Raw genomic sequence first — 23,104 nt, 5'->3', positions numbered from 1 at the left:
GATAGAGTATAGGTACACATGGGTCACAGACCTAGTGCTTCCCCCCATTGACAGACACATGCCAAGAGAGCAGGCTATATGCACCCACAGACTCAGGCTGGGGTATTAAGCAAATTGGGAAATGAAGGAAAATAAGAATGAAAGACCCAGTGAATATTGTGACGTCAGCTCCAAGAGCATGATCGCAGTGACAGGAGTGGGGGTGACTGGGTCAGGATCAGAGGAAGTCTGACATGGAGGCCTGTAACGTGTAGGTCTTTGGGGCTTAGGTGGCTCTGGTGTTGCAGCTGCAGCAGTGGTAGTTGGGATGGTCTGTAATGTTGCCAATCTTCTAAATTGCTCTGGACACCTCTTGTTCTAGGCGTGGTGAGATCCACCATAATTGGGCCTCTATTTTTTTATTTTCTTAAACGAGCTTTTATTTTAAGCCTTTCAAGTTCCACAGCAGGTAAAGCAGAACACACTGATTCTCTATCCATCGTATTTAACACATTCTGAGGTAACATTGTCTTTAATGTAAGGTTTAACTAACACATGTTTAATATCCCCTTTCTTCATTGAATTTTTAACATTAAGCTCAAGATGTTTGCCTAAACTCACTAAGCTAGATTTCTTGAGATCACTTAACTTCTCTACTTGTGGATCCTGACAAAATTCGTCAAAAAACTCTACTGTATTAAACCCTGACATGTTTGCTGGCTATTTCATACTAGTAACAAAATACGTTTACTTCATGAACGATGTTTGAATTAAAAACAGCAACAACAACAATAATAACATTAGGGAAGTCGGGAATATGGGGAAAGGAAGAGTACCCCTGGATACAATCCAGTTTATAGCTCAAAGGCAGGTACCCGGGATAGGAAAGATTAAGGAAATAGGGAGAAAGAGACGTACAGGAGAAAAATAAAAGAGAGGGGCAGACCCTCTTGCGATATTAAGTCATTGGTATTATTTTATTGGTTAGCTTTTCCAATACAGAATAACAATTCAGATCCCAGCCAGCCGTCCAATTCTGTTACGTTCATCTACTGCACAAGATGTAGATTATGCAAAATCTACTCATAAATTTTCCTTAAACAATAGCAAAATACTAACTGTAATATGAAAATAATATCCAACAAACAGAAAACAAAACTATATTCAAGATTTAACATAAATATTTACAGCATTACTCAAAATATCACCGAATACTCACATCACACCAAAACTAACCTGTACCTGCATTTACACTCTCTCTCTTACCCAAGAGACTGTCTATCAACAAATTTTCTTTTCGTGGACTAAAAGAAGAGTCTCCCTACTGGCCCTGGGGCCTTTTTTCCATTGTCATGCCAGTAAACCTACCCCTTTTTACCCTTGTTGTTTTGCTTAGTGGTAGCAAGAGGGACCTGTCCCTCATTCAGTTATACGGGTATTGACTTGGAATCTGCTATGCAAATTCCAGCCCGTGGGATGCTTAGTATATTACCATTACCCCACCTGAGAACCAAATTCTAAGCTGCTGAATGAGGTTAAGCAGTTCATTCGAAACTACCACTACATTTTGGCCTTATATCATTAGCTTTGGCTATCTAGATTTAATGTAGTTTAAACCATTACCCTGAAAAGTAATATATCTCATTGATTTTTTTAACCCTTTAAGCATTAACATAAACTACTTTAACCCTGTTCAGATTGTAAATCCCCTTTTACAAATTTAATTTAGTCATTTCAGATAACCTCTCTTATGGGCTGCCAACGCAAGAGCCCGTGTCTTACACAAGGTAAGGCAATCTACACACACACACACACACGGATACATGTCCCTATGCACTGACGACGCAAGAGCCCGTGTCCAGTAAAAGGCTGGGCAATCTATTAAGCAAGCAAGCAAGGATAAATATATGAACTGCATAATAGAGGAACTGAGAACTGCAGCCCTGGAAGTAATCAGGAGTACAAAAACAGCGGGGGCGCAGACCTACTACACTGATAGTACTGTAGATCCTAGTATTTAGACAACAGGAGCTGCAGTATATTCCAATAACTTTTCGGCCTGCTGGAGAACATCCAACTGGATTCCCAGTCACATTGGAATATTATGGAATGAGAGAGCAGATGAGCTAGCCAGATGCACCAGACGCATAGACAGAGTATAGGTACACAAGGGCCACGGACATAGTGCCTCCCCCATTGACAGATGCACGTCAAGAAAGGCTATATGCATCCACAGACTCAGGCTGGGGTATAAAGCAAATTGGGATATGATGGAAAATAATAATGAAAGTCTCTGTGAATATTGCGACGTCACGCAACAACAGGCTCCCATGCACTACCTGCTAGAATGTAGCTAAAAAGCATAACTGAGAGATAACCTTCAAGCGGACATCAACTCGTAACACGCCAGGCACACTGCAGTCACATTGGTAAAAGCAATTGTCGAAAACATAGAAATCCACAGACAACTACTGTCAAACCTACCTCCACTGAGGTAAAAACCTCTGAAACCCTCATCAGAATCCATCTCATCCCCTTGCCGTAAGGCCCTAGACACATCATCCCCTGTATTTTTCCCTAACTTTATCTACTAATAAAATATTCCGCAGGGACCCTAGTAAGTGAAGGGTTGGACAACCCTACCTGCAACATTTTTCTACGTTTCAAAGGCCTTACAAACCCTTCAAACTACCACTATCCGTGACATAATAGACCCCTTCAACTACCACCATCATCCTTCCTTTGTTTGCATCTATCTCTACAACTAAAAACCTTTCAAATTTCCTATTGTTTAACAACCAACCTGTATTTTATAGGTTACCTATGGACCGAACAAGGGAAAGGCCCGTACCAAAAAGAATTGTTGGCTACAATACAACGAACGAACAAAAGTTGTTACCAAGTAAGACGAGTTAACTTTCCAAACTTTTATAAAGCAAGGGACAGATAGTGTTGTGTAGTTTCAGATATAAACTCTTGACAGGAAGAATTATGGCTCCTGATTCTAATAATGAATACTAATTCAGTCTTCTTTGTCTTCTTCAAAATACTTAATCGGTTTGTGTAATCACTAAAGTCCAGAGTCAGAGAGGGTGTAGCTGAAGAGTGTCTCCAACAAAAAGAGTGTTCAGTCAGGTCTCTCTTGTTTCTGCCTCCCCCTAATCTCTAAAATGGGCTGACAATATACGAACCCGTGTCCGGCACAAGGCTGTACACTCTAAAAAGCAAGCAATGATCTTTCCGCCAGCTCAAGAACTCTCCTATCCGGCACAAGGGACACCCAGCTCCCTGCCAGTTTGGTGGCAGAAATTTTCAGCTCTGACATACACTGTCGACTTTCCAATAAGCTATTATAGCGGAACCTTCGTCTGTTGGTACTGCTATAGTAAGGAGCACCAGCAATATCAAGACTTCTGTTATGTTGACAGGAAAAAATGCAAGGAATACACTGCATACTATGATCAGAAGGGAAAACTGTGTTCCTTGCTCTCAAGGTGGCTTCAGAGCTTGGCTTGCAGCTTGATTGGGACTGTGTCCAGCACAAGATATTGTGCAGATGCAATGATTGTAATCTGTACCACGACATTGTATATCAACTTGTTGATAAAAGGAATAGTGAGCCTCCGTTGCACAAGAAACCACTATCACTGAAGCTCATCAACATTGAGATCCCACATTTCCATACCCCAGGAGTTCTCCAGAAGATACTGAAGACCCTGGCAGGCCACCTAGATAGCTCAGTTTTAAATTGAATCCACATATTGACTGCACGAAAGCTACACCTAATAGATATTATCAAGAATGTGGTCTTACTGTTCTTGACCCCTCTCCTCAACCAGTGAGGATGCCACCTGCCAAGAAGAAAAAGAGTGGAACAACAGTGAAACCACCTACTACCACCCCCACCGCCACGCTACATACTAACACTCTGGTTTGAGCAATATACTTGAAAAGATTGTCGTGAGCCGAGATCTGGCCAGACCCTCACCGCACTGGTTGGTCTTCCACCTTGGGGGCTATGACTGACTGTCTAAGAGCCCCATCCGTGAATAATGTCCGGGCAATCTATGCACGCACGCACCTGTCCTTTTATATTTGGATCAATACTCTAGAGAATTCTGGATCGTTTAAGGCTAACATTACGCAATAGCGACACTCCAGGAACCCACTCTCAAATCATCTTGTTGAACTCACGTTCGTCAGATGGCCAGCGCCGAAGTACAGTAGTTATGAGAAGTGTCTGGAACACCTGTTCCAGACACAATGATATTTTGAGTTACAAATACATTAACATTTATAACAATTAATCATTTATTTTTTTTATTTTTACATCAACATATATAAAATAAAAACGAACTATTTTATTTTTACATCAATATACAGGAAAAATAAGCAATTTTCAGAAGTTTAGTAATCCAATGTACATAAATTTACTGTAAAATATAACACTTAAGAGTACAAATTCATTACAAAATAATAAAGAGCGTTTGCTTACATTCTGGATTTATTATCAGTCCTAAAAAGGAAGTTGGTAGCAATGCCTTGATTTTTGTTTTGAACTTTGTTTTTATTGTTTTTTTGGGTTGACAGACGGAGACTGTCTTGACACAAATGCAGTTCTTGAAAGATTGTTTTCCAGATCAATTACTAAGGTTTTACCAGAAAACGTCATTTGAAAGATGATTTATAATCTTCCCGAATCTTCCAGTACTCCAGGCAAAAAATAAAATGCTCTGACGCGAGGAGAATTGTGAAGGAAAAGATTCGTTCTGTGTAAAGTCAATTAGGAGGAAAACATGAATTTTCTTTTAAGGTGTCTCAGACAATAAAGTTGTTAAAGGATACTTATTATGGGTTCGATGATGACGTGATTATTAATTGGGGTCTGCAGGGGGGGTCTAGAAGAGGAAGGGAAGAGCCTTAGGGCGTTAATTTTCCTTCTGGAGTCAACTTGAAGGTTTCAAAAGACTGAGAGGAAAGAAAAGATTAATAGTTTATTACCAATTGTGAACAAGAAAGAAAGAGAAAGAATTTTCATCTATTACTAATGGTGAAGTTGTGTAGTAACTGACTACATCGAAGTAGGCGAGAGTTTTCATTCAAAAGTTATCTTAACAATGTTACCAGTGTGGGATGTTCTTTATTATACTTCAAAGTAGATATCATCCATTACAATGAAGAATTTAATTCGAGAGACGAATCATACAGTGATGCCAGATTGAAGGAACCCAGTTAAGGTTTAAAGGCCGCTCATAAGTGGTAGAGGCTAAGGAAATTGAATTTGCCCTCGCAAGCAGGACAGACATTGCCTTGGAGACTTACCATATACACATATGATCAGCACTGAAGCACCTCTCCACCCAACCTAGGACCAGCCAATGGCTGCTGATGACTCAGCAAGGAAGGTCAGGTTGCAGACAATAAAGAATGTATTCCATTTGAGTGAGACTTGAACCCCTGTGCTGGGAGTGCCAGGCAAGGACACTTCCAATAGGCCACCACAACTTATAATTACCGGGATTGGATTCCAAACAAATGAAATAACCAATTAAATCCGGTTCTCTTTGGAAGATGCAATAAAGAACAAAGGATTGTGCAAGTTACAAAAAGCCTAATTATCTGAATTCAACATTGTTCAATATCTTTAATGAAATAATGTTGTTAAATGCTATATGTATATGTTGGTCTTTTCTCCAATGCTGGAAAACAATATCCAGTTGTTACAAATAAATTAAGAAATGTAACATTACTTATCAGTTATTTTCTCGCAATCAATTAAGATGGTTTACTGTAGGTGATGAATGGAATAATTACTTTAATTTATACAATATTTATTACTTCTTTTATCACAAGGTCAGAGGCAATGTAATTTCACAGTTAAAGTAAAGTAGTGAGCACTGTGCCGAGCTATGAGAGCACACTGTAGCCCAGTAGTTGAAATGGTAACAGTATTAACAACTACTTAACATAATTTTAATTTGATCTGATAATAAGTAGAAACCATGGTATGATGGTTGAGAATATTTGTTGATGTCTACCCCTCATACGAGGGGGTATTCAATAATAATGAGAAAGTGTAACATTAACGTCAAGTAATACCACAACCTCTCAATGAACGGGATCATCCTCTTTTTCAAATTCTGATTTCTCGTTCTATCACTATTTATGTGAATTTTTACTATATCTCCTACACAATATTAAATTTTTTATTCAAAATATTGAAAAAAAACAATTAAACACAAAAAAATAGATCCTAAAAGGTGAAAAAACTTAAATTACATCATCATGATAGAAAAATACCTTTCCATCTGATCTAAGCTCGTCAGGAATTTGCGTAATATTGAAAGTTCACTGAGATTAGAGGAAGCCTTTCCTATTCCATCAGTAATTAAGAAGTAAAGATAATGAATGATAGAATAAAAACGTTAAAACTTTATTCTCGTTTACTATAACCCTTATTTGTGCAATGGAACTTTTTATAGAATTAGCAGAAAATAGAAAAACTAGAAACACATTCCTCTTTCGTTTTCTGTCAAGACTTTCGAGGGGGACTAAATAAAACCTAATTCGTTATAATACCTTTATCAAAGTTTATACGTTGATAAATGTTGCATTTTTAATTCTTGTTATTCTATAATGACCTTTGGTCTTTTACTAATTAAGTTTAAGGGGAACAGGAAGATCTGCTCTTCTATTCTGTCGTAATATTTCATTAAAACTGTTATATTTACGAAAACTATCTCACAATTTTTCAATATCAGATTTATAGGGAGGGAGATTACTTTCTTCCCCATTCACAGTGGAAACTTAGTATATATATATATATATATATATATATATATATATATATATATATATATATATATATATATATATATATATATATATATATATATATATATATATATATATATATATATATATATATATATAGAGAGAGAGAGAGAGAGAGAGAGAGAGAGAGAGAGAGAGAGAGAGATGGCTTTACTAATCAACCTTTCCATCTCTATCGGTAAATTAAAACCTCCAATCTTCAACGTTCTATTACGATAAACCCAAAAAGGATAATAGAAAGTAGTGGGAAATGAGACAGAATAGAACAAACGGTGTCAGACATGGCAAAGACCGACCCACAAACGTAAGCCTTCATAATATGAACTATACCATTGCTCTAAATGTAAACAACATGAAAATAATGAATAATATTGGGATAAAATTTGTGGGAACATCAAAATAGAAAAATGATGATGTCCATTTATTTGTCTAATCTTATGATTTGGATTTTTGCAGAGATCAAGCATATTTTAAAAAATATCAAAAAGGAATTTTACTTCTGGAATCACGCTTCGAATTTTAAGGAGACTGACGAAACGGTCCGACACTTGGTTTCTTAAATAAATGAAGACGGCGAATGAGATTCAGTTGTTCTTAAATATGTTTGATGCAGAACCAAGACCTACAGAAAGAGGTTTGTAGGTCTTGGACAGATCACAACTCTTAATAATCTCACGGTGTAGTGGCCGTGACACTCAATCCTCCACAAAGAGAGACTGTGTTCGATTCATGGACGAAATGACGCGGATTGGGTTCGTTCTTTTCAATACTTTGGCGCCTCTGATGATCCAATGAAAACAGGGGGTAGTTTACCTGGTCGTTAGTCAACTAAGGCAGGTCGCAGCCAGGTATAGATGGATAGAAAGCTAGTAAGAATGGTGGATCAGAGAGAGAGAGAGAGAGAGAGAGAGAGAGAGAGATGGTGGAATAAGTAATCAATCTCGCATTTCCTTTAGTCTTCTGTCAACATATTTCAGAAAACATTAACCTATTAATAGTTGTATTTATGTAACATACGGATGTACAAACACTATACTAATGTACATGAAACACAACCTCAATAAACGATTGACTTTAGGTCAAATCGAGGTACTGTATCAGCCATGGCTTGCTCAACCTCCTCTTAAGGCGGGTTTACACGGCCGAGCAGCTCGCCGAGCCCGGTTGTCGAACATACTTGTAGAACGGCTCGAAGAGCTTTCAGACAGTACATCGAGCCTCTGTGTGCCTCGTGCTAAAACAACGTCAACATGTCTCTCGACCAGGACGATTTGATAGCCATTGCTTTAGCAGTGGCACTAAGAAGGAAAAAAAAAAAAGATCAAAGTGGACGAAGGATTGGCTACTAAAAAGAGAGAAATTTTCACACACCAACTTGCTTATTGCTTTAAAATTAGTTCTTTCAATATTTCATGCAGAGCCGCTATTCCTTTGTTTCTGGCCACTTTATTGGAATAGTCTTTTGATTTAACTTTCCATAAAGCTGGATGAGCCCGATATGTATGTATGAAATCAAAGTACGACTTCCTTCTCATTCTTGCTTTCATTAATGGCAGCCATTATTCATTTCTTTGATTATGTTTCCTCTAGCAGGTTTGAATAACAACTGAGGTTCGAAGCTCGACACCCGTTCACACGTTCACACCGCTCGTCAAACAATATAGCTCCGCCCACAAAAGTCAAGATGAGCCTGACTTTCATCGAGCCGCTCGACAAGCGCGCTCGACAACCAAATAGCCCGTTTACGCGCTCGAACATCATTGCAAACACAGGGTTGTCGAGCCAGGCTCGACGAGCTGCTCGCCCGTGTAAACCCCGCTTTACGTCAGACCCTCAACGAAATACAGCAAATCCCAATTTTAGAATGCCTGTCAGAAGGAGTCCATATAATCTGCAATTATTAAATAATATTCTTTATCCCTCATTCCTGAATTTCCGTGACATTTCTAATCATTATTCATTCATGAAGTACTCCTGGGAATTAATAGTTAGTATAAGTACATATTTTGCATCCAGCTGTCTTTGACGTTATGATAATTAGACGTAGAACTGCTTCGTAAATGAAGAAATATATTCCCCAACTAGTAATGAAAGAAGCAAGATCTCTCTCTCTCTCTCTCTCTCTCTCTCTCTCTCTCTCTCTCTCTCTCTCTCTCTCTCTCATGTGAACAAAAATCTATAATCTGTCTCTTAATTAGTATGTTTTTTATGAATTCTTGAATTGCAAGAAGTGTTTCATGAAAAGACCTTCGAAGATCTTCTATTGTCTGTTGGAGATATTTTTCTCTGAAAGAGAAATGTCACCAAACGTTCTGCCTTTGCAAATACTCATAAGTCATTGAGATAAAGTAAGAATTTCCTTCCATTTCGGAAAATGCCATGACGGTGAAAGGTCTTTTGAATATGCCAACTTTATCTAAAACTGAAACATCCCAGTAATTATCCTCTTTGTAATCCTAATGACTATTGTTTATTAACAGAGATTATCCTAATTAGGCAAACCTAAAAGTCTATTCCTTTTTTCATAATATTCTCAATCATGGATCTATCAATTAACCTTGATTGTTAAGAATTGCTACAAATGTCTTTTCTCAACTCTTATTTCAGTCATTTGATTGAAGTTGATCCTCTCAATTATTGCAGTATTCAACTTTTATTACAAAGGTTTGTGAAAAAAGGCGGGGAAATATTGAAAAACTAGATAGCAATTGCATGAGAGAGAGAGAGAGAGAGAGAGAGAGAGAGAGAGAGAGAGAGAGAGAGAGAGAGAGAGAGAGAGAGAGAGAGAGAGGGGGGGGGGAGAGAGAGAGAGAGTTCTTATTCTGCCAAAAGACATTTCAACTTTGTAACTAAGTAGATTACTACTTCCATAACACCAGAATACTTGTTGTCATTAATGTGAATTACTTTTATCCTTTTATTGTGAAAATTAATTCACGAGACTCGTTTTAATTTCCTTTTTAATGGACGTTGTTATGGTTTATGAAACCCTTTGGATGGAAGGATGCAAGTTGCATGGATCAGATTGGTGCGTTCAAAAATCTTTGCTTGGGATTCTTGCTGACTAATTGTGGCTTGATGATCGAGAGAAGCAAGGAAGGAAGGAAGGAAGCAAACAAGCAAGCAAGCAAGCAGGCAAGTAAGGAAGGAAAGAAGGAAGCAAGGAAGCAAGCAAGCAAGAGAGGAAGGAAGCAAGGAAGCAAGGAAAGAAGGAAGGAAGAAAGGAAGCAAGCAAGCAAGAAAGTAAGCAAGCGAGGGAGGGAGGGAGGAAGGGGAGAATATTTTGGGATATAATCAGCTGTTTTATGATTGACACTCAAAATATTAAATAGAAATAATGAATCTTTGATATCGAAGTAGATTCAATTTTTTTCCTTTAAGTTAAGTAACAAAGACAAAGATTATATGTTAGGAGTTTTTAAACTTATGTTACATCCCATTAAACTTTTTTATTTTTTTATATTCCTTATATCAAGGTTTGTTTGGTCCTAGTTTCTTTGGAATCTAGAATAGAAAAAATCGATTTACCCCTTTGTAAACATATATTTAACCAATTTTAATCATAAGGGGATTTTCCCATTGCAACTGCATTCGCTGACATCCTAAACAAAACTCAGGATCCATCATTGATAATTTCCTTTTTACAGTTTTATGAAGGTTATTCCTGAGGGGACACTGTAGCCGTCTCAATTAATCTAGATTCCGTTCTTCAATTTTCTCTTGCCCATCAGTTTCCTGTTTTATATCAAATACAGAATATAAAACAACACTTGAGCCTTCCTTTGTCGGCTCTCGTACAGATAAGGAGGTGAAATTTCAGCAGATCTTATGCTCTCCCCAACTCCCTTTGCCTCCATTTAATACATCTATTCTTTTCCGTATATTTAGAACAAAACAATTTTTCATCAAAAGAGCAAATCTTCAGCTTCCGTGTTGTCTTCTTTAAACCTTCTTGTGAAAACCGATAAAATCCAATGATCATATACTGTAAATCTAAAAAAAAGGGACACTTGATTGAATAGCTCATGAATTTCCCCAATGTGACGACGGACATTTAAAAGATAAAGTTAAATCAGTGATGATTTTATGGTAAAGAAGACTTGGAGCTAAGAGGCATAGAGAAAACCTGAATCTAGAATGGGTTATGTGTCAGCATATTCAATTATGCCTCCTTAGTTAGCCCTATTTATATAATCTGTCTCTTTTCAATTAGACACTTTCCCTTCAAGCCTTCTTTTATCAATAGATGTTTAAATTCCATTGATAGTGTCATTTTATCTTATACTGTTCTTCGGCCCGTCCGCACCTTGAGTATGTTGTTCAGGTTTGGTCACCACGCTTGAAAAAAAAAATAAAAATGGTAAACCTGAAAAAGTCCAAAGTGGAATAAGGATACTTGTACCTGAATCAACTTATTTCCCTCATGAGACGAGACACAGAAAACTATGAATTACATCACTCCAGCAACAAAGACTGAGGAGACCTGATCGAAGTATGTAAGAACCTCAATGGTTTTGAGAATGTAAATATGATTGATTATTTTGAATTTAATACTGATAACACAATAGCCAACACCTTCAAATTAAAAAGAGGACATATTGGAACTGTCACAAGAGCAAATGCCTGTAGTATTTAGGTTGTAAATCCTTGAAATGACCTTTCAAATAATGCCATTGGTGTTCCTTCAATAAATCCATTCTAGAATAGATTACATTAGAATCCTACTGGAATACGAGAAATAGGCTAATCACAACTACTGGTAAAATGTTGTGATGGTATGATTAAAGAAAGATTTAGAATTTTTAATATTTTTTGTGTATAGTGTCGAACTGGTTGTCACCACAAAACTGAAGCAGCAAAGTCCCACGCTCAGAACTAAAAGTTGAGGTGTATGGAAGATCTGTGAATAATGTGTAGGAAACGTATTCCAGGAAAACATCCCAACAGCAGGTAATAAAGAGTCGAAGATCTGCCCTGGGGGATATGAGCTCAACTACTCAGCACACCATCAGAGAATATGGGTGTCGCAATTCGTAAACCTTGACACTATTGTCCTATCCAGAGGGTTACTTCTACATGAACACTTTGAATATCTACTTTGGATTTGTCAGTACTAAAAAGCCACCTCACACTCAGGCGCTATTCTGTCTTCATCCTAGAAACCCACGAAAGATGCTGGACAGGTAATTAATCTACTGACAATATCGCTAAAAGCGGAAAAGAAGCAGTAGTATGAAAATTAACATATTTACTCTAAATTATGCTTCTGATTTTAATTCAGAATGAGGATCTTCACCTTCCAAACCTTTAAGGAAGGGAGCCCTATAACTTACTCTCTTCAATAATAGGCTACATCTGGAATAATCAACAAATTCAAACCCGCTCTAAAGGAACTATCCCAATTTATCAACAATTTCAATTGGATTTCTTTGTAATTCTTATAAAGCAATGAATGAAAGGAATAAAAGAACATGGGGGATTTCATATTCGCATTTTTCTTGTACTTTTAACTTAGTGATTTCTCTTGTGACTTTATATTCATCACAATTATGCTTTAGGTGTTTTAGTAAGATATGCGAACTCATTTGAGCGCAGAAAGAGAGGAGTTTCTTATAAGGGTAGGCCCTTAAATGGCTTCTCCCTTTGCTTTAATACCATAATTGGTTTCAATTTATAACAATGGTAGATATATAGATAGATATTTTATTGACCACAACATATACAGCTCCTATTTACAATAATTATTTACTTCTGGTCCAAATAAATGCAAAATACTAGACTTGGCATTACAAAACATTATATACACAAAGGTAAGAGTAACAAATTTTTAACGTATACAAAACATTATTTTGTACCAGTAATAAAACAAACTCTTGTAGTTATCAAAAAAACAAACAAAATTAACAACCAAATTTGCCATTTATATAGAAAATCCTACTCCAAAAAGCTGTTTTTACCTTAATTCAGAAACATTTACAAATATTCACAAATACTCGTAGACAATTAAGCTAATAATCTTACATTGCTCTGCCAGGGTTCGCTGATCTGAAAATATATCCCTCATGTTAGAAAAATTATGAGTATCTCTGATATTTTGTGTCCTTGAGCATATTTGTGTTACGTGTACTTCTGTCTGAATGGCTCCACAGGTACACAGTCGCTCCTCGAAAGGCAGACGACCTCTCCCCCTCCTACCCCACCTACGAACTTCCAACGCCAGCGAGTGAGATGCAATCCTGAACCTAGTAAAAGATACTCTATCTAACTCAGAAACATTATGCCTAACAGAATAGATGTCATGAACTAAGAGATCTGGATTGACTTCTCTATATGTTACTTTTCTTGAGGAGTCAGAATTAATGATATTATGCCTGAGTGTCTCCATTATAATTTCTACATCATCTCTACTATCATTAATCAGTCCTTCTATGTAAGTCTTGGTGTTATACCTGGCTCCGAATACGGTCTTAATTGAAAATATCAAAGGGTCATTCTCCATTGAAGTCCTCTCTCTCCACATCTTACCAAAAAACTTTCTCTGTTTGCTACGAACAAGATCCCGCAATGGCGGATACCCTGATTCAATATAACATAATTCATTACATGTTGTTTTTCTAACGCCAATCAATAGATTTAATCCCCAGTTATACAGCTTAACTACCAGCTTCAAGTCTGCATTCAACCATGACTCACATCCATACAGGATAGCTGACATCAAAGCCGCATCAAAAACTTTTTTTTAACAATAAATGGGATATCATTATTTTGATTAAAAAACGAAACAAATTTATTGATATGTGGCATCCTGGATCGAGCATGGGCCGCGACAGAGGAAGACACAGAGCCATCTGCAGTAAAAACTGATCCCAAATATACATATTGTGAGCAGAATTTTACTGTAAGGCCATCGATCTCAATTAGGCTATTGTCTTGTGCTTTTCCACTAATAACAAAAAACTTAGTTTTCCCTGCATTAATTTTCATCCCATAAGTATGACAATATTGCTTCAATAATGTTACTTTATGGATGATAGCTTCTCTGGTAGTTGCAAGGAGAACTGTATCATCCATTAACACTAGTAAATGGAGCCATGATAAAAAACCATCAGGATTGCAATTACTCTTGATAAGCTTAATGAGATCATTAATGTACAAAATGAAAAGAAGGCACGATGGAGAGCTTCCTGACGAACTCCCATAGAAGTAGTTATAATTACAGTACCAATTACGCTGTTTGTTACTCTATCAATAGCTATCAAGGCTGCCAGCATAACAGCTCCACAACCTAAGCGTTCTAAAACCTTAAATAACATTCTTCTAGGTACTAGATCATAAGCCTGCTTAAAATCAACAAATAGGACAAGGAGTTTATTATTTTTCTTCCTAGCCCTGTCCATCAGCAATCGCAAAGCTACAATATGCTCCATGCAACCTCTTCCCCTCTGTGCCCCAGCCTCTTCCCTGTAAGGCTTAAACCATGTTTCAAGTCGTGAACAAAGAATCATATCGTACAACTTTGCTAAACAGTTCATAACTGTGATGCCTCTATAATTCTCGGGTTCCTTTCTGTTGCCTTTCTTAAAAATCGTAAAGAGATTGGCCAAAGACCACAAACTAGGAAAAGATGCAGGCAGGAAAAGGGCGTTAAACAAAGTAGCAAGTGTCAATAACCATTCCATTGGAAGCAACTTAAGAACACCAGGGGAGACCCCATCTGGACCACATGCCTTATCAGGTCTAATTCTATTAATCTGGGATTGGACTTCTCTGACAGTTATTTGATCATCCAAGATAGGGACATTCACAAATAAAAGTATATTTTCCTCAACTAGACTGTTTTCTTCAGTATTTAATACATTTTTGAAATACGCTTTGAATTCCTCATCTGTGGAACCCCCATCGGTTTTATTCTCTACCTGAAATTTCCCCTTCCAGTCTACACCCTGCCAGACTCTCGATTCATCATGGTCCCAAAGGAGACAGTCCCAGCGGTCGGTCTGTGCTTCTCCACTATCCTCTCTAGACATTCCCGCCCTACTCTGACACATTTGAGAACACTGGTATAATACATTCGATACACTTGAAGCAAAATCATTTACATTATTGATAAAATTATCAGTATCTATGTCCATACCTGAAATTCGGTCATTAAACATGTTTGGGTCAATCCTCTTATACTTAATTGGTTTCTTTACCAAACTGCTACACTTATATCCAATTAGTGATGCATGACCACCTAAGAAAGATGCTCGTCTTAACACAAAATCAAGATCGATCCTACCTTTAGACAATTTCATGGATATTGGCGCATGATCAGAAGGTACATTCTCGGTTGGGTGTACACAAAATGATTCAATACAATTAATCAACTGTATTGACCCTACACATACATCTAGTTTGGATACCCATCTAGTTCCTTGCTTATAAGTCTTGTTGCTAACAAAGTGTTTGTCATAAGCTTTCAGATTATTAACTACGAACAGGTTATGATCCTTACAAATTGTTGTTAGAACATAGGCATTATCATTAGGAACATTCACATCATCAGCGACAACTGGATAAGAAAATTCTTCAGTATTGCTTATTTCCCTCACACCTTTACCGAACCGCGTATTTAAATCCCCTATTATTATAAACTTGTTATCGTCACCACCCTCTATTAACTTTTCTTGTATTGATGCAAATTCCCTGTGAGAAAAATAAGGAGAATCACTCGACGGGATATAACAAGCTCCAAATACTACTTTTGGCATTACTCGAAACTGAAACCATATCTGGTCAGGTAGGCTTGTGTCCACAATTACAACCTCTTGTGACAGCGCATTTTTCACTAATACAGCCGTTCCACCGCGGTGCGAATGGTCCCTATCATAGCTCATGTAAGAAACATATCCAGGCAAACAAACAGGCAAAGACATCTTTATCTCATTCAAAGCTACAATATCATATTGTAATAAGAATTTCTCAAAAAAAAAAAATTCTAATTTGGTTTTACAACCACCTATATTCCAAGGTATAGCATTTAAAGGTTGAGTAACATGTTGTGGTCAATTAAAAAACCCAGCAATCCCCATTTATCAATAACAACAGCATCTTTATACAACTTGCGTTCCCTAATATTAAATACAATGGTATATCCAACGTTTTCTGGACGTTCCCGTTCTCTCTTTTCTGCTTCATGTAACCTCTTCCATTCCACTCTCACACTTGGGTGCACATCTTTCTTGATGAATATTTTCTTGCAAATTTCATCACGCTGCATCAGTTCCTTTGCTTTCTCCAGTATCCCATCACGGATTACTCTTGATTCCAAAGTAATCAGGATTGGGCGACACCTTCGGGATCCTTCGGCCACGGTCCTTCGACCAAGCCGTCGAACGGATGAAATGGTGCCAGTTGCACCTATGACTTCAAAAACATTCTTCACTTTAGCATCGTCTTCATTCAAACCATCCAAGGCTTCATCATCGTTGGGAACACCCAGCTAAAACCAAATTACATTCTCGTTCCTTCTTATCTAATACTTACAGAAAACGCTGTTGCTTAGCTATTATGTCAGACTGCTTATTCATCTGGTCTCATAGTTCAGCTATCTTCTTGTTGAAAGCACTCTCAGGGGATGTTATTGCACTTTTCAGCTGAGCAATCTCCCGCACTACGTCATCCAATTTTTCCGTTACATAACGCAATGCGACGTCATCAGGGTTTTGCTCTGCTATAATGCTGTCGATTAGCTCTTCCTTATTTATATTTTTAATCTGACTTCTTGAAAGTTTTCGAAGCTCACTTAATGACTTGGGCATTGTAAATAACGTACACCAACAAACCACTTATCCATTTGTTAAAAAGTCTTGTATCAATATAAAAAGGGTGAAAAAAATAGTTACATTCTCTTCCTTCTGGCTTAGTTATTCCTCCAAAACATTCATAGAAAATGGATAAACAACTTCCGTTGCCATGGCAACCAGAAAAAAAAAATTGTTTGAGGATGGTCAGGCAATGATAGTATATTGCTAATAAAATAACAAAGCTGTATCAATTGTGCTGACGTACACTGCCACAATATGCTCTGACCACTCATGCACTATGTCACAAACGGAAGATTAGTTATTCGTGAAAAAAACCGTCCAAAAAGTCAAATTATTAGGAGCTGCTTTGTTTACGTTTCCGACATTATTCTTCTTCCACTATACAAGTGGACCCCAGCCTGAGGTCTATGGTTGCACCTCTATGTTCCACTAGCCTTATATCGGAGGGCTCTTTTACAAAATGGCCACAGTTCCCTTGATGGCAGCAATCTGCACCTCATTTATGCTTGGAAACTTGCTATAGCCTGAACGTATTGTCTCAGGATTTTCTTCATTAGTCCTGTTGCCACACAACCAAAGGTATTATTCCTATTTCTTTCAGTTCCTATGTACTTTTCAGGTCGTTCTTTAGTTCTTGATATTTTGTTATTTTTTGCCTCTCAGCTCTATTGAAGCCAAAATCACTGGGTAATGTCACATCTATAATCTTTGCAGTTTTTTTCTTCTTTATTCCAGATCACAATATCAGGTCTTATAGCACCGCCTCCTATATATCTTCCTGTCGGGATTATCTTATCATAAAAGATGGTAATGCATCTACTGGAGGTAACTGGATCTGGTTCATGCTCCCATACCTTATCTTTTACTTCAATTTTGTATTCTTTACATATTTTTCAATGTACAGTATATATTTACAGATCTTATTGTGGCGAGCTGTGTAGTGACCATTTGCAAGTGGGGTCTGGCAGGCTGAAACCAGATGATCAACACTCTCAACTGCTGCATGACAAAATCTACACTGATCGTTTCCTGATATGTCCACCATTTTCTTTAAGCAGTTTGTTAGGACCCCTTGGTCTTGTGCTCCTATTATCATCCTTTCTCCATCAAAACCTAAATTTCCATTACTTATACATCTGAGTGACTGTTCTTTGTCCATGTAATCTTTTTCCAGTTCTTCATGGAATATTTCTGCTCTTCCATGGTGTTTCCACCTTTCCATTCCAAGTTTTTCCTCTCTAGAACTGACTTTCTGCCTGGTCTTCCTGGCTATCATTGTTGCTGGAGTCTGTTCAGTTCCCTTTGTTTCTTCTAGCAATTCTCTTGCGAAGTTCTTAGCCTGCTTTGTTATTGATGTTAGTTGGGCCAGGGTTCATTATGATGTTGGGCAACCTTTTTGATGTATTCATTCTCAGGGTATTTTAAGTATTGCCCTATACTTACTATTGCTGCTCTGTAGGCTTGATTGGTTTCAGTTATGCCTAGTCCACCTTCTCTGCGTGGGAGGTATATTCTGTCCATGCACTGGTTTCTATATGTGACTTTATGCAAGGTGAGAATCTGCCTAGTCTTATCATCTATCCTATCTATCTCACCTTGTGGCCAGTCTGCAATACCAAAACCATAGGTCACCTTTGGCATCGCTAGCTGATTTATGGCAGTGATCTTATGTTTTGGTGATAATTCTGACTTACAGATCTTCTTTAGGCGGCTGAGGTATTCTTTCTTTATCTTCTCTCTCATTTTCTTGTGTTTTATACAATTATTTTTTTCTATTCCCAAGTACTTATATGCAGAATCCTCTGACATATCTACAAACATACCTTCTTCTACTCCTATTCCTTCTGATGTTACTTTCTTTCCTTTCTTGATGGAAATCTCAGCACATTTATCTAATCCAAAGTCCATGCAGATGTCACTTGAAAATCTGTGGACTGTCCTAATTAGTTCTTCCAATTTTTCCCCCGTGTCTGCATATAGTTTGAGGTCATCCATGAAGAGCAGGTGGTTCACTATTTTGTTGTCTTTTCTACTTCTGCTTCTGCTTAGGTCTTAGCCGGTGTTAAGGTCATACAAGATTTTACTAAGCCGGTCTATAGCCAAGCAGAAGAAAAGTGATGAGAGGCTGCTACCCTGGAATATTCCTCTTTGTTTTTTTATGTCCGGAATTACTATCTGGCCCTCAATGTGTTAAAGATAGATGATGGTCTTCCACTTAACCATCTGAACTGACAGGAATGATCTTAGTTTCTCATTGATGTTATATAATTCCAGACATTCAAGTATCTCGGAGTGTGGCACACTGTGAAATGCCTACTTATTGTCTATCCAAGCCATACTAAGGTTCATTTGCCTTTTCTAATAGTCGTCTGGTATTGTTTTGTTAATTAGCAACTGATATTTGGTTCTAAGTTTGTTTCTTGTACATCCCTCTTGTTCTTTTTCCATATATTTACCTTGATCTAAGTGTTCATAGATATCATCTGCTATGATTCCTGTGAGGTATTTGTAGGTTGCTGGTAGACAGCAGATGGGCCTATACCTGTTGGAAAAATCGGTCTCACAGCTCATAGGGAGGAGAGTGGTGTTTCCCATTGTGAGCCACTCTGGTGATTCTTCTTCTCCTAGCATCATTCTTGAAAAGACTTGTTTTTTAGAGTTGGTGTAGCACTGTGATCTTTTTTAGCCAGAAATCTGGAATCTTGTCTACTCCTGGAGTTTTGAAATTACTACCGTATATTTTTTTTAGTTTTCTTGCTAACTTTTCTGTGGTGAACCTTATTGGAGGCATTTGTTGTTTCAGGCTGTTCTTTTGCCTAATGGTATCAATTCCCTGAATTCTCTTGGTGTTGTGTCGCGTCTTCAAACAATGGCTTCCAAAACCTCTCCAGATCTTCCATGCTAGGTGGTGTTCGTACCTCGACTGTTTCTTTTACCATATTTCTATACACAACCTTTGGATTTTCACCAACCTACCTGTTTATCTGTTTTGCTTTTCTCTTATGTTCTTTGTTTCTTTTTTGTGCAACTAGGGCCCTTACTTTGGCTTAGTGTTCTGCTAGTTTTCTTCTCTTTTGCTTATCATCTGTTCCATAGTTTTTTTTTATTTTTCTTATTTTCTTAATTAGATTTTGAGTGTGATTTTGGCCTTTCATATACGTGGGCATTTGCCAGATCTCTGTCCTTAACTGGTTTATTTTATCATGTTGTTTCTTTTTCATGTTGGCTCTACATTTCTTTTCTTTGGCTGGGTTCCTCTCGTCTCTTTATAATCTTGTATGATCTTACTTTGTATGTACCAAGCTGCACCATAATTGATATGATTAATTCCTGTCAGACTTAATCCTGCCGGGACCATTCTAGCAAGACCTGTGTTGACTTTATTCACCGAAGCTTTAAGTTCTTCATTTTCTTTAAGTTTAATCAGCTTGGATCGATCTTCCAGTGATATTGCTTTGGTTTCTTCAATTCTATTGGCCAGTGTGAATTCTATGATATGTTGTGAGATCATTACACTGAAAAAATGCTTTGTCACAGACATTGCACTTGAATTGCTTCTCCCTAGTATGAATTCTATGATTTTTGATAGTTCACCTTTACAAAAATCCCTTTGCCACATTCACTGCACTTGAATGACCTCCTCCTAGTGTAATTTTTATAATGGGCTTCAAGATGTACTTGTTTAGAAAATGTTTTGCTACATTTTCTGCATATAAACTGGCCTCCAGTGTCAATTAGCATGTGAATGTTGGTGTTAAGTATTTCACTAAATTATTTCCCCTCAGTCTCTCTCATATCAACGTTAGTGTTGGTTTTGGGATAATTTTCCTGACATAGATAGGTGTCACAGTCACTGTTTTCAATCTTCTCTTTTATTTGATTTACCTCTTTACTGACTTCCCCTTTGCCACATTCCTCTTTCAAACCTACATTTAAATAAGTCTTTACAGTTTTATCCTCCTTGCTGTCTTCCTTTCGGCAACCTTGTAGATCATCCTCACTCAATGTTACATCATAGTCATAACAATATTTCACGTCAATGTCACTTGACTCAAATAACTCTGGCTCTGCTTTGAATTCTGGCTCTGCTTTGAATTCCATGTCTGGATCCATGAAAAGAGAATTATCATTAAAGAGCTCAGCACTGTAAAAAAAACTTAATCATTATTTTCCAGCTTCAATGCAGAGAGTAAAGACAAATCTTCAATTTCACTTTTCACTTAAAATTTTGAGGAATCATATTTCCTCAACCTTTCCTTATTAAAAAATGACATCCTATTCAATACTATCTTCAAAAGCCAACAAAGAGAAAGTTAATGCTGAACTGTTTATTCTGACATACCATATATTGCATCAAAGTCTTCCAGCATAAACCTTTATCCCAGTACAGTTTCTCTTGCAGATAGTTCCTGTAGTTTACACAATCTTGCCACAAGAGTTGGATGATTATTTCCTTTGGGATAAAAAGTCTGAGATATTAGAGAACAAATAGAATTGGAAAAGGGAAAGGTGAATATGTTGAAGTTTTCTAAAATAAAAGGGCAACTTTCTAAACTATAATTATCCTAAATGTAGGCCTACATAACAGGTTCTTTATTCTATTCTCTTCTTCATTTATTCTTGTTATACACTTGAGCATCTAAAAATCCCTTTTCACCCCTTTACATATTTCGTAATGCAAAGCAACTTCTGTGAGACCATCAGTTACATTGGGTATACAGTACAAAGTTATTCACTTCAAAACCCAATTCCCCAAACAAACAGATCAAATATCTTAGTATTGTTATCATTTCTTTTCTAGCAATATAAACTAAGTCCTCCATAAAAAGATTATTATTTCAGCAGAGCTAAGTCATTTAATTAGCAGTATGACTTTAGTGTAAGCTGGAATGGCCAATGAAAAAGATAAAGTTTCTCATTTCTCAGCATATTGCCAAACATATCAGCCGAAAGAATCACCCTTTCCTTTGGACAGTGAGTGACTGAGCTGTCACCTCATGTATATTTATACCAAAGAATGCATATTTAAGGGTAGTTCACCACTTGGGTTCCTGGTTTGTACCAGAAAGCATTTCTATCATGGTTAAATTGTATCCCTCTGCATTTGAAGCATAAAGTCTCTGAGTAAAAGCTCTAAACTTAGATCAGTTTTGATATGGAATAACTATAAGTTAAGAGCTTTTACTCAGAGACTTTATGCTTCAAATGCATAGGGATACAATTTTACCCTTCCAAAGATGATAGGCTTCCTACTTCTCATAATAAGCATGTCTATAATCATCACTGAACCAGGGTTTAATTTTCACTCGGTACTTTAGCACGTAAGAGGGAATACACTTATTAATCTTGCTGACCAGATTCTCTTTCAAAAGAACAACAGGCTCAGCACTTTTGTACAAATATGACTACTTTAAATTCAAAAGATCACTCAAAATGCCATTCCAGTCTGCTTGAGATTTTATATAAACCTTACATGAGTATGACACATTGGGGATAGGCTTCTCAGTCTGGACTAGTGATGACATTAAGGTTGATCAGAAGTCCCAACAGGTGAACAAACCTTACTTGTTAAAATGTCAGGGGAATCAGTGTATACCAGCTCAAAGCAGTTATCACACCTGCGAGTAGCTTCACTTATGGTTTGCTCACAGTCTGTTTCATAGGCAAAGTCCATAGCTCTTTAGCCATGGCAATCAGTATGAGAAACACAATTAAACACTCCCTCTAGTGAGCACTAAAACTATCAACAAAAACCAAAGAGATCTTTCCATCATTTTGTTTCGTGTTCATTGTAATCTTTATTAATTAACATTCATAATATATTTTTTGAACATCCGATATCCTAGTATTTGTAGACAGATGGATATAAGATATTCACTCCTGCATCTTTCATCCTATTTATCACTTACATGTATTCTATGAATTTCTAGAAGTGCTTCATGCGACATTTTAGTTGCATAAGTGCAAGACCTCCTGTTTTATGCAGCACATTTTCGAAATATTCAAAACTTTGATGTGTCTTATCTATTTGAACAAATAAATGAATATTTCATTATCAAAATTAGTTTTTACTAGTTTTTAAGTTCATGATTCCGATTATTCTCAAAATAACTCTTTTTGAAAGAAGCCTTTCATTTAGTTATGGGTTAAGTTCAATTACTGTCTTTACTTCACAATCTTTATCTCTTCACCTTTTATAAAATGTTCAGCCCAGCTTACACCATTGCTTAACCCATCGGCCTTCGTTTCCGGAGAATCTTTCTGAAGAGAAGTTTAGGGTAAGTCTTTTTCACTCTCTTTTCAATAAGAAGTTAGACGAATCAGATGAATTTTGATATAGAAATATTTTATCTTTATTCATTTTGTTCTACAGAATATTGGATTCGTTATTACATGTATTCACTAGTATTACAACATATATCTTCACTTTATAAACTTAATACACACACTCATACACACGCACATACTCAGGATGACGTCTC

The 23,104-nt window shown here is 37.0% G+C and overlaps 1 protein-coding gene across 1 annotated transcript; it reads right to left on the bottom strand.

Moving 5' to 3' along the window:
- Positions 1-17,978: 17,978 nt before the first annotated feature.
- Positions 17,979-18,617, bottom strand: LOC137618823 (uncharacterized protein T26G10.4-like). Its single transcript, XM_068349032.1, has one exon. The coding sequence runs from the start codon at positions 18,615-18,617 to the stop codon at positions 17,979-17,981; it is 639 nt and encodes a 212-aa protein (XP_068205133.1).
- Positions 18,618-23,104: the final 4,487 nt, after the last annotated feature.

The sequence above is a fragment of the Palaemon carinicauda genome, chromosome 25, assembly GCF_036898095.1.
Source record: "Palaemon carinicauda isolate YSFRI2023 chromosome 25, ASM3689809v2, whole genome shotgun sequence".
Lineage (NCBI taxonomy): Eukaryota > Metazoa > Arthropoda > Malacostraca > Decapoda > Palaemonidae > Palaemon > Palaemon carinicauda.
Note: the sequence above shows the minus strand (reverse complement) of the source record. Positions and strands in the feature narration are given on the sequence as shown.